This window comes from Chrysemys picta, chromosome 1, assembly GCF_011386835.1.
Source record: "Chrysemys picta bellii isolate R12L10 chromosome 1, ASM1138683v2, whole genome shotgun sequence".
Taxonomy (NCBI): domain Eukaryota; kingdom Metazoa; phylum Chordata; order Testudines; family Emydidae; genus Chrysemys; species Chrysemys picta.
The window spans coordinates 131,879,310-131,892,960 of NC_088791.1; the positions used below are offsets into that span (position 1 = coordinate 131,879,310).

The 13,651-nt window shown below is 41.4% G+C and overlaps 1 protein-coding gene across 9 annotated transcripts in view; it reads left to right on the plus strand.

The window, feature by feature from the left end:
• The window catches only part of FAR2 (fatty acyl-CoA reductase 2), a 208,782-nt gene that overhangs the window by 176,445 nt on the left and 18,686 nt on the right, over positions 1-13,651 (plus strand). For all 9 annotated transcript variants that reach the window (XR_010593300.1, XR_010593301.1, XM_065570549.1 and 6 more), the window contains one exon: positions 1,158-1,225. Coding sequence is in view for 7 of the 9 variants with exons in the window: in XM_065570549.1 (XP_065426621.1) it covers positions 1,158-1,225 (68 nt within the window). In the remaining 2 variants the exon portion in view is untranslated. The remainder of the gene's footprint in view (positions 1-1,157; positions 1,226-13,651) is intronic.

A 13,651-nucleotide genomic window follows, 5' to 3' on the forward strand; every position in this document is an offset into this window, starting at 1 on the left:
TACAGCCACTGGATGTGTGCCTAAACAAGCCATTTAAAGATCGCATTCGAGAACAGTGGAGTGAATGGATGGTTAGCGGCGAAAAGTCATTCACAAAAGGAGGAAACATGCGTGCTCCACAGTTGGATGTTTTGTGCAAGTTTGTCATAAAAGCCTGGAATGATATTGATGCAGAAACAGTAATCAAGTCTTTCAAGAAGTGTGGCATATCAAATTCATTAGATGGTATGGAGGACAACTACTTGTGGCAAGATGAAGAGGAAGCCGAAGCTGAGACCACACCATCTGATACGGAATTCGATCCATACGATGACTGCCTTACAAATGTATCACAAGATGTCATTGATGTACTTATGATATCAGATGACGAACAGGAGGATTTTGAAGGCTTTTAAAGGGAAACTGTCACGTCAGCAAAATCTGTAAAAATACCATAGCTTGCAGTTATGATGGGCGTTGCTAACTCGCCAGGGACTTACCCGGCACTTGCTCTCTCTCTATTGTTTGTTATCTTCCTCCTATCATCATCAGTTCCAGTTTGGTTGACAGCTTAGAAAACAAACAGCATGGCAGCTCCCATGGGTTTATTGTCTTATCCTTCCTTTCAGCTTTAAAGTGAATTAGGAAAAGTTTAATCCACTTGCACTGTTTTATGTTTACATGTTTGCTGACAAACAGCCTTATGTTTATAAGTGACAGTTTTCCTGCTAAGTACCTGCATGTCATAAGCATTTGAATTAAAATTACCATATTGAAATCAAATCTGATGTTTTTTTTAATTTTTATTTGGTGTGCGTTGGAAGAGGGGTAGTCTTATACGGCCAGTATATCCCAAACTCTATATTTTAACTGGAAAAGTTGGGGGTCGTCTTATACGCCCAGTCGTCTTATACACCGGAAAATATGGTATATAGAGATAAAGTCTGCTCTCATTTACACCCAATTATCTCCATTGAACACCGTGAAATTACAAAGCTGTCCCATAAACTTAAATAGTGCAATGAGACGTAGTTGACATGTTTTAGTTAAAGTATTTCTTGCTCCCATTCTCTCGTCCATGATTTTAAGCCCCACCAGCAGATAACTGGATATTTTTTTTTCTGTTTTCTTTCCACACTTTAAAATTTCTTTCATTTTTCACCTCATGTATTTTCCAGACCAAAAACAATGATGGTGTACAACTGTACAACAGGTGGAATCAACCCTTTCTGCTGGGGAGAGATAGGTAAGTTGTAACTAAAGCAAGAAAACAAACCATCAGTGGCGTTCCTGGGTGCCAGACATGGAAACAATGATCCTGGTTTTAGCTGACAGACTCAATAGCAGCAGCCTGACCCTGTAAGCGCTCAACACGTGGAACTCCCTTTACGGTGAACAGGTGTGTTGCGTGCAGCGGTTTCACAGATCAGACTTAACCCCTAGTTCAGAAAAGCACTGAAGCATCTGCTTCATTTTAAACATGTGAATAATCTCATTCCTGCTCATCAGAGTGTTTAAGCGCATGCTTAATTTTAAGTGTTTGAGTAAGCCCGTCCCTGTTCATCAAAGCACATGCTTAAATGCTTTGCTGAACTTTTAAAGTTGTGAAGGAAGGAGTAGGAGGTCATGACTTCAAGTTCCATTGGAAGATGCTATAAGTATCCAGACCCAAATTTCCCCTTTTTTTTTTGCTTTGTGTTTAAATCCAAATTAGAAAACCCTTGACATGAATGATGTAATTTCCAAAGGCCGCTCTAATTATCAGAATAGAAAAAGTATATAAAGAGAAAATAAAATAGCCTTTTCTTCATGTTTCTATGGTGCACCTTAAGGGTACAGTCTTGAAATAGAAATGTCCTTGATTTACTTGAAAAGATGACCCTGGAAAGAACAGACTTAATTTAAGAGAGTTTGCTTTACATTGCAAAAGCTGGTCAATGGAAATATTCAAGCCATTTTCATGGCTTTTTTTTTTTTTTTTGGTTGTTGTTGTTGTTTTAACTTTTGAGTGAAATGTTTTAAATCCGGCATGATGCTGAGTCGGAGGTGATGGAAATGTAAGGATAAATCCTGAGGTCATTACTCAGAAAAAATGCCACAGAAACCCAATAGCAGAATTTGGCCCACACTGTAGAGGTATCTTCAGCTACAGTATTGCAAATCAGCATAATCAGTCAGTTTACAGCAGCAGAAACATATTGGGCCTGATTCTCCACTGCCTTGCACAAACTGTCTTCGTACCGCTAGTCGAGGTCAAAGCCTTCATAACACTCCCATTTGTCGCCTTTTCTGTTTTATTTTCAGCATGTAATTTTATTGATGAAAATACTGATAAATAAATGGATTGTACCTAATCTTTTCCTATTACAGTGCTCATTAGTCTAACTAGGAACTTGGATTCATCAGACTGTGTAACAGAAGCTTGCATTTCTGATGGTTCAGCTCCATCAACTTGCATCCAGATGCACAAGGCAAGCTTGTGCAGGAGCAGTTCAGCTTTGTAAATGGACTGAGGGCAAAATTCTCTCTGATCCGCAGTGCAGATCTGTAGAGCAGACTGGTAGCACTTCCCATTATTATACCCTGTTTTCTGGTGCTTATAACTTTACCAAAATTTAATTGTTTGAGCTGAAATTTCCCTTGTCAAATGTGTGCCTCAGACTGAATTGTTCTGGAAAATTACAGTCAAAATGGTCCAGCCATTTCCGAGAACAAAGGTAGGGAAAATACATTGTTTTGCCTATGTTAAAAAAAAAAAATACAAGCAAACTTTTTCTTTGAGCTCTTCTAGCATGCCCATGCTTTGGAGTAGGTAATTAATATTTGGAAGAGGAGTGGACTTTGTGCCATGGATGTCTCTTATGTGATCCCTATAAAAATTGACCCATAACTGGCTAAAAATAGCCATTGAAAAATCACAGCTTACACATGCTCATTAGAGACCTCTTAGGGCTTAAATGCTAAAATCTCTGGTGGCTCCATCTTTATTGAGCATGCTCAAGCCTCTCATAGCTTCTCGTGCTGATCAGACTGCACTTGCACCACCCCACAGAGTGACTGAGCATGCTTCCTCCAACCCTGAGTTATGACTTTCAGAAGGACTTTCCCTGTAATGGCTGCTCCAAGTTGGAGTGGGGATCATGCTTGAACAGAAATCCTGAAAGTCAGAATCATTATCCCAATTTTACAGATAGGTAAACTGAGGCACAGAGAGTGGCGTGACATGCCTAAAGTCACCTAGAAGGCCAATGGAAGACATAAGAGCTTCTAAGTGTTGATTGGTTCTTTTCCCTGCTACCCAGAATGCTCAGGTTTGCAGACAGACTATTGAGCTGAAGAAGTATGTTTATTTATTCACTGCATCAGTGAGTGATCAGTCCATCGAAACAGGGCACAGCATAGGGGTAAATGCAAGCACACACCCACGTTCGGGTACTCGCCTTAAATACATTGTTGCAACGTTATTCATTATATACAGTACAGCCTTGCTATAATGCCCTTCACAATAGTGAACCTTGGGCTGTGGTTAGGGACTGACAGTTTCTCCAGTCCGGGGCCGCAGCAGTGGGCTGACAGGCCCTCTGACTCTGGGGCCGCAGTCAGGGCAGAGTGCTCCTCCTGCCCCACAACTGGGACAGAGATTTCCTCCAGCCCCAGGCCCAGAGGAGCACAGCCCCCTGCTGCGGCCCCAGGGCCAGAGGAGCTCACTCTGTTCCCCCCCACACCCACCCTCACCCCCACCTTGCTATAACGAACCCCTGGCTATACAGAATAAATGGCTTGGATCCCCAGGAGTTCATTATAGCGAGAGTGTACTGTATTATATAACCACCTTTTCTGCCTAGTGCTAAGATTAGTTTGCTAACTCAGTTGTTTACCTGATCAGGTTGCTGGCTCAGCTTTTTACCTGGTTGTTCTCTTTCCTTGCAAGACAAGCAGGAAATATACCTTCTATATATTACATCCTATATAGTGCCTTCTTTTCTTATTTTACATGCAACACTATCCCATAACTTGTTTCAGTTCTTTATTATGTAGTTGTCCATTTCTTCTGTCGCAGGGTGTCTCCAGAAAAATACCCCCTGCTTGGTGTGTTAGTATATAGGCCTGTTTGTTAGCCTGGGATAGAATTTTGGGTTTGACTTTTTGATACTCTTATATCCTTACTAATATTTGTGAACAAAGACACTGTGTGTTACACTTGCCCACAAGCTGATGAGGTGAAAAGAGGTAAGAGATTAAGTTAAAAGTGTTACGGGGTATGCTGAGAGTGTAATATATGACATGCATCGGACGAAGTGGGCATTCACCCACGAAAGCTTATAGTCCAATACATCTGTTAGTCTTAAAGGTGCCACAGGACTCTCTGTTGCTTAATATATGAGCATTCACTGGACGGCTGCCTGGCTCCTCTCTCAAGCCAAGGTCAAGCAACCAGTTAAGAGGGGCAAGTGGGGATAGAGAGGGGAGGCATAAGAAACACTAAAAGCCAAAGAAAATCCTGGCTTTGACCAGAACATAACTTCACTCCTCACCCCTCCCACGGAATGCAAAAGAGATGGGATGAAGACCCCAGACTCATGACCCTCCAAAACGGAACTTGGCCATAAGTTGTAAGGGGTGGGACTTTAGGGCATGCACTGCAGGTATATTTCGGCCTGCTAAGAAGGAGGTGGAAAATGGGAGATGGGAATGGGGACACAGGCAAGGTTCTGCAGCATCAGAACTGGGAAGGGGGACACGGAGTAAATGTTCTGTGGCATCAGAGCTGGGAACGGAACACTGGGAAACAGACTCTGCCGGCATGTAGAGCTATGATTATGCTTGCTTGAAACTAACCCCAATAAACAGTGCATTGCCTGCACTTTGGACTTCTGGTCTTCTGCTTTCTGTCTGCGTGACAAGAACCAGGGGAGGGAGTAAAGGGAAAGCCCTCTAATAGTGTGCATTAACACTCCTGCAAAATCCCTGGGCTCTGTGGTGCAAGGTGCCATCTGAGTATTACCACTCTTGTCTGATATTTCCATACAGAATGTCAGTTATCACGGTAGCATCACCAGCTGTCATCCTCTGTCGTGACCAAATAAATCCTGGTGACCATGAGTTAAATGATTATTCCTAGCTCTCTCTTTACATTGTTCAGTGTTAGCTGTCACGGCATACCTGTGTAAGTAATACCAGAGATGGTTTCAGCACTCAATTTATTTTTATGCAGTGGGCCCACTACCATCCGTCTGGGGAAAACATGAGTTGGGCCGTAAGATGTCAACCAGCAGGGCTAGGCTGCTATTGGTGGCCTCTTTACACACAACCCAAATCCATGCCTCACATATATTGAGAATGGCTACACATCCCCTTATATGACATGACATACTGTTGCCAATTAATGTTCCATATATGGGCATGTGATGTTAGGCCCGGAATACACAATAATCCGTGCTGTAACAGAAACAAGTTTTGCTGAGCATTTCGAATATTCATCCATTTCCGCAAATTGCGTTGATATACACACAACCATCCTACCAAACAAAACACACACATTACCACTAGGTGCAGGATCAGGTGTTGTCTTCCAGTTGTCATGTTAGAATACATTAAGTCATCCCACCAGTTATTGGCTTCTGCTGCTCTAAAGTCTTTTCCCAACCTCATCCACACTTAATTTGAGGATACGTGACATCTTGCTTGTTTCCTGAGCTGTGTTCCATATGACCTCTACTGACTTCAGCAAGGCCTTCCAATGCATTGATTGCTGAATCTCTAATTTTATGCTATTAAACAAATCTCCCCCTGACTAGGTTACATTTTGAGTGATAATGTGGGGCACAGTTTGCCAGTTTTCATTTCCCAATTTTATACTCTTTAATGAGACATTGCTGCACCATGTGCCTTGTGAGATCTTTACACAATGTTTATACCCTTCCAAGGTGACACTTGATACATTATTAGTATTGTTTAAATGATAGCAGACCTTTCCATTCCCTAAGTGTGTAACATGATTTTGTGGCAGGGGCACTTCCTCTAGATGACAGTGCTCACTTGTGTTACAACACCCACCTTTTACCAGTTGCAATTCCCCTGGCTGACAAACCCAACTACACCTCTACCTCGATAGAACGCTGTCCTCGGGAGCCAAAAAATCGTACCGCGTTATAGGTGAAACCGCATTATATCGAACTTGTTTTGATCCGCCGGAGTGCGCAGCTCCACCCCCCCGGAGCGCTGCTTTAGTGCATTATATTCAAATTTGTGTTATATTGGGTCATGTTATATCGGGGTAGAGGTGTATCATGTATTTCCTCTACACATCCGGAGAATTCTGCATTACTGAGCCTTCCCTCCTCATCTACCCAGGCTTGCGGCTCCTGTAGAATTTTGGTGGGCACGTTTTCAGCCATAAGAGTGAACATCCATCTCTGTATCCTGACCCTGCTAACATTCCCCAGAGGCAGTTTATCAGTATATAATTTCAGGGAGGTATGATGGGTACGTAGAATTATTTGCTGACCTCCTGTAAGATATTTAAACTTCATCAGTGCCCAATATGCACACACAACCACCTTTTCACACACTGAGTATTTTAACCCCACACTTTGCAACAACTGTGATGCAAAAGCCACAGTTCTCTCATCTGTCCCATAAACTGGGTGACTACAACCCCAAGACTACCATCCTGCACCATTATCCAGAAAGAGTAAGTTTTCTCCAAATTTGACACTGCCGATTTAGGAGTACTCACTAGACCTTATTTTAGTCTGCAAAAAGCATCCCTATGTTCCTCCTCCCATTCCCAAACTTTAGCTTTTGCTAATTCATCTAAGAGTTTTGCAATTTCAGCATACATAAGAATGAAATCCCTGCAGAATCCAGTCAATCCTAAAAACGACTGTAAACGCCTTTTGTCTTGTGGAATAGGGAGTCTTTCAGTTTGGGCCACCCTAAATGTGTTAACACTTCTCCCATCTTTTCCTAGGATGTTACTCCTAGGAAATTAACTGTACTTTGATGGATCTGGACCTTAGGTTAGACTTTTGTCAACAACTCATCATGTTCCTCCTTACTCCTTCTCTGGACTAGGATATCATCTACCTACTGAATGATTAATTTATGATTTCCAAGATCCCCCAAAATCTTTCATGCATTTGTGAAAAATGGCAGGTGAATCTTTATATACCTGTGGTAAAACTGTCCATGCATATTGCATCCCCTGGCAAGTGAAGGCAGTTTTATATTGCTGTTTCTCTGTCAGCGGTATTGACAAAAAGCCATTTGCCACATCTAACACTGAGAACCAGTTTCTAACTGGATGTATTTTAGCAATCATTTGTGGATATGCCGCTACTACATTAGCTCCCACTATTGCATAGTCAGTCCGGGCTCTGTAATCTATAGTTAGCCTCCATTTGCCGACAGGCTTCTTTACAGGCCATACAGGTGCATAACAAGTAGACCGAATTTCCCTTAGACACCCCTGATGCAGCAGCTGCTGCACTTTCTGTTACATGTTCAACAGCCTCCCAGGGCACAGCATACTGCTTTTGTGGGCGGGCGGGGGCGATGGGGGGGTGGGAGGATCAAGTCCCTCTATCCTAGCTATAAAACTTGTTCTTCCACAGTCTGTCTTGTGCTCTGCCCACACAGCAGCACGAGCTTTTAACTATGTAACTTCCATTCTGTTTACAGGCTGGTAATGTTTAACCACATTCAGACCGGGTGGGCTACTACACACAGGTTAGCCAGATCTATTAAAAAATTGTAGGCTCCAAGTACTGCCACTGACAGAATTTCCTCCTTAGCATTTACTACCTGTTCTTTTACCCCCCCAAATCACCTGTATCTTCCTTTGAGCATTTCCTTCTCTAACTTTGTGTGTCATGCAAATTGCTGCTCCACTATCTGTTAATATTATTTCCTGCTGCCCTTCAATATATGTTTGAACATGAGGCTGCCCCCATTTATCTAATTTAATAGGGCAAACCTGTTGTGCAATGGCCTCAGGGCATGGCACCCCTTATTGTGGGGACAGGCTTCCAGCCTTCTCCTCTAATTCTTTCACCCGACATTCCAGAGCCTTCTATTCTTCCTGCAACTTCCTGAAAGAAATTCATTCTCTTATCCCCCTTTCTGCCCACATTTCCTCTTCTCCATCCACTTCCTCTTCTCCATGCACAAGTGCCTCTCCTGACCTCAATTTGAAACACCCTCGCCTCATTTATAGGTAGGACGGTCTCCTCCCTCTCCCCCGATTATGCTTCAGCATGGGTAATAGTTTGCTCATAATCATGCGGCTGGGGTGAAAACTGTAGGATTGCCGTGAACACTCATCTGGTTGTCCTATTAACAATGATTCAGTAGGTTCTTGGGAGTTCCTTCCCACTCAATCTTTTGGTCCATGACCCAAATTCCAATAATTCATAGCCCTTTCCCCTACCTCTGTGGGGCTTTCCCCAGGCAAAGATGTAACCTACTCATGTCACTTGTAGGTGATGGATTACCAAACAAAATTTCCTTTCTGGCTGGCGAGTGTTTACACATCCAGTAATTTGTGTGTATAAACCTCCAAATACACCTTTCAACATCTGGTTCCAATCTTTATCATTTAAATTGCTGTCCTCCATGATATCCGCAGCCATTCAAAGCCACTGACCAAACTTATTCCAGTCATCCCTTGGGTTGGGACCTGGATTTTTCCATGGAGACTGAAATTCCCCAGCTGCCAACAGTTTATCATCCAGGGTGGTGCAGATGTGATTACTGTCCATCTCCGATTTTAGAATCATAGGGGCAGCCAGATAGGGCGCCACTGGGGGGCCTGAGGGTTGGGAAAAGTAGGGAGGGAGGGACATGGGGAAAGACCCATCCTTGGGAACTGGAGGATCCCCATGTTGGCATTGAGCCAGTTGGTCCCTAAAGTTTGCTACGTCATTCAACAATTCATCCCATTCCTGTTGTATGCTATCACAATCATCAGATGATTGGCGGAAGCCTTGATTAGCTATTACCACATGTATTTTAAAAGCTTCTCCTTTATCTCCATCCCCCTCAAGCTCAGGGGGCAGTGTCTGAAGTTCAATCTCCTTAGTATAAACTGCTCCCATAACACATTAACTCCTTTCATTAATCCCTGTATAATGCAGGCTTTCTTCTGTCCTTCCTTCACTTTCAGAACTAGCATGATTAAGGGACTTCTGAATCTCCTCCCAGGGCCCTGTTTTCTGGGGATCAATGTCATAGGGACCTCCCTTGTCACTGACCCAAACTTCCACAAAGATAACCAAGTCCATATAGCAAAGCCCAGTTATGACCTTTACTTTATCCCAACCAGACCCCACAATAGTCCTTCAAAATTCCCCCCGCAAACTGTTGATGGTTCTTCTTCCCGCTACCCAGAACCCTCAGGTTCACAGACAGACTCCTGAGTTGAAAAAGTGTGTCATTTATTCGCTGCTTCAGTGAGTGACCAATCCACCAAAACAGGGCACAGCATAGGGTTAAAAGCAAGTGCACAACTACATTCAGGTGTGCCTTAAATGCATTGTTACAAAGCTATTCATGATATATTGTATAAGCACTTTTTCTGCCTAGCACTACGATTAATTTGCTAACTCAGTTGTTTACCTGACTGGATGCTGACCCAGTTGTTTACCTGGTCAGATTGCTGGCTCAGCTTTTTACCTGGCTGTTCTCTTTCCTTGCCAGAAAAGCAGGCATCTTTTCCTATGTCCCAACACCTAAAACATACATTCTACATATTACATCCTACACTAAGGAAACAAATTACTCATAAATTTAAACCGTTCATTATTAAATGTGCAGTAAACGCTGCACACATGGATATCTGTAATTAGCATCCCCTTTTTAAAGGATTTTTTTTGAACTATGCTTTTGTGGTATCCAGCAAAATTTTGCTCAACTTTCAATCAAAGAAATTTGTACCAGTCAAGCAATATTTTGCTGACCCTTTGAGTGGCTGATTCCAGGAAGTTTTTTAGCGTATCGTCATTATCCAGTGTTTTCTTTTATCTTTCAGTTTAGCTGTTTTCATCTTTTAATATAACACTTGCCCTGGTATAAAGCTTCCTTGATATAAAGTGTCACTACAGTCAGTGAGGTTGCATGGGAGCAGAATTTGGCTCTTTGTAAGGAGCCAGATCCTGATAAGAGATTAGTTTAGTAATAGGAGCAATGCCTTAACTAATTTCACTGCCTCTGACGTGTCATTTTGCTGTGGAAATAGGGAGTTCCTCACATTTAAGTATTAAATGGGACTGACTATAGACTGTATGACTCTGTTGGGATTTCTTTCTTGAGACCAGTTGCATGTTTCTTTTATGAGTTATATTTTCTTTTCACCAAGCAGTTGAAATAGTTCATAAGAATTAATGAGCTGCAAGGAGTGCAAAACAAGCCTTCAGGGCCAAATTTATCCCTGGAAGAACTCCGGTGAAATCAAGGATGAATTTGGCCCTTTCGGCGTGGCTGTGAAAGTAATGGCCAGCCCCTCATCAGACATAAACTGGCATAACTCTGGTGACTCCAATGGATCTGTGCCAATTTACACTGAGAAACTATTTCTAAATTTTTTTCCCCTGCTTTGGACCAAATTCTGTTCCACACCCATACAAATATACAAATTAATGGAGTTACACTGGATTTTCAGTGGAATAGCAGATGGAAGAATTTAGGCTAAAACGTGTTTTCTCTAAAATGTTAATCTTTCTTTAGTTCTCTTCTACTTCCCGTACTCCCCAGGTTGATTCTAAGGGCTTGTCTACACTTGGAAATTTACTGAAATAGCTATTTTGAAATAGTTATTTCAGTAAAAGCCCCTGTCTGGACACTCTTGTTCTGAAATAAGAATGTTCGTAAGTGGAGACCTATACCAAAATAGGGTAATAATTGTTCTGGAATATGTATTTCACTAAATTTCCATGTGTAGACAAGCCCTAAATGTCAGATTATCCAATTACTTAAATTGTTATTTCATTCCTTTTCGAAATAACATGCCATTGAAAGTATATTTGTGTCTCTTTTCTATTATTGTTATTATTTGTTATTATTGTTACAAAGTCTGTGCCTGACAGCTAAGCATTAACCTGAAGTAATTTCAAAGCAATTTGTTCTGCTTTGCTGCAATTTAGGTCTGGCCAATAAAATCAAAGTGGGTTAATCTTGCTAGCTGCAGCATACGCAGTATGTTCTGAAACTTCTAGTCAAAAGCTGTTCTTCAAACAGGCTGCAATATGGTTTTCACTGTGTGAATATTAATTAATTTCAAGCCAGCCAGTTTTCCCTTGATGAACTGGGTAGGGCAGAATGAGTTCTGATTCTGACCCACTGAAATTCTAAATGGACTTCTAGAACTTGCTTTTATTTTTAAGCAAGGAGGAGTGGGGAAGGCTGTCCTGGTGTCATTTCAGCAAATCTATTGGGGTTTCATTTGTGCTCAGGGTTCTTTGCCTGCCCTGAACAATCTTAATATGGCCCTTTTGTACACATCCATTATGATTAGTGCTGGATGAAATTTTTTGGCCGAAATATGTGTGGGGGGGTTATTTTTGTTTGTATGTGGGGTGGGTTTTATTTTTATTTCTGAAAATGCAGATTTGGGTCAGCTGAAACGTTTAATGAATCTGTGTTGAATTACTTCAGTTGAAAAAAAACTAAAAAAAATTCTGAAAAAGTTTAAATGTTTCAATTTGAAATTTTCAGGATTAAACATTTTGACTTTTCGATTTGAACCAACTTTTCATTTTGAAATGTACTTCAATTCGCATACCTCATTTTAGGCCCAGATTTACCTCTTTCCCACACAAATCTAGTGCTTGGACACTTATTACTAGACATTATTTACAACAGAATTGGTGTACAAGGTTAGAGAAAATATTCTAAAAATTAATGGTCTCTTTTGATGCTTCCTACACCAGTGTCCTTATATGTCCCACATTTTACATCCATCACATCTAGTGACATACATGTACTTAGATACATAATGGCCTTGTTGTACTGAGAGCTATGATACTCTTATAGTGATTTGGGATTTTGAACGGTTGGGGCTGATTTTCAAAAGAGTTCAAGGCCAGATGTTCAAATTCAATTGGAGCCACATTTTCAAAAGAGCTCAACTCCCTCCCATTTATGCATGTAAATAAGGGTCAGATTCTCAAAAGTGCTCAGCATGCAGACCTCTTTTGAAAATCTAGCTACTTAATCTGACCCCAGTTGTGAGTGCTGACCACTTCCTAAAGAGCAACATGCCTAGGCACACAGAGGCTAGAACACATAGTACATATGTCAATGCAGCCAACTCAGTGAAATAAGGGCTGTAAATCTTGAGAGAAAAAAGTTAAATGCAGGAATTAAGCTACCAGATAGAATAAATTGGCCACAGCACCAGCTATGCCAATTGTGCAGAATGGTTATGTATTTTCCACCAGTCACCGAACCTCTCTTCATTGAGATTTTCATGTAGGTGTCACAGCCATCTCAGGTATTTACTAAAACAATACAAAGGTGATGTTTGCCTCCTGCTTTTCAGCATTTTCTCCTGTGTCTCCTCTGCCATTTGTTAAACATGATTTCCCCATCAAGAAGAAACACGGGGCAGTGTGCTGCAGCTGTTTTGCTAGAAGCCTTAATTAGCTAACACAGAGAAGGCATTGCTGATTTGCCCAAATTCAATGTATGATATGTGATTTGAAATGACAATGGCTGCATTTTATAAATATAACAATGATTTGTCTTTTTTTGTCACAGCCAAAGATAGCAAGAGTAGTGGATGGAGAACTAAATAAGTGACTGCTTCCAAAAGGAAATCCTCCTCCATCGGTTTATAATTGAAAATTGGATTTGCAAATGTTTGGGTTTGAATAAAAGCAGATGATGCTCTAAACACTTGCTGCAGATGGTATCAAAACACTATCACAGCTCCAGGATATCACTGGCAGCAAATAACACTTGTGAGTTTCCATTAGGAAAGGGAGAGGCTAAATAAACTCTGAAACTTGAACACTGTTCAGGACTTAGAGACTTGTTAAAGAACTCTCCTTTAGGGGAGAAGGGACAGAGTTCATGGGATTTCCCATCTGATCCACAGATTCGTGCATGGGATTAGGCATGTCTCTCATGATTATTTGCTGAGCACCAACATGCTTGACACTGTAATTAGCAAAGAGATGGCCTGGACACTGCCTTCACTGTATTTGTGTTGTGACATCCAAATACATCAGCCTTCTGTTCTCCAGGGTTGGTTTATATCCCTAATTTTCAGTCTCCACTACTTGGCAAGATTTTTTTTTTTTTTAATAACTAGTCAAATTATACTAAACCTCTTCTCTTTCCAACCCACCATTGTAATCATTCCAAAGTGGGATTAATGGAGAGGGAAAGATAGCAAGACAAGGATCTGGAGATTGATGAATGCCTGAAACATGGAACTATATTTGCTAGCATTCAGGGGAGGAACAAATGGCCAAATGTAGATTTTGAATAGACCAAGTGTATTCAGGAAAATTCACAGAAGTAATTATGGTCAAGTATAGCTGCCCTTGTCTGAAGTACAAAGAATAAGGTTCCCCACACTTGTAAATACCATGGAACCCATTTAGTTTCCACAATAAAAGAATTTATTCTGTGTTGATGATGAAACTGTTTAGAAGATATACTTCAGTGC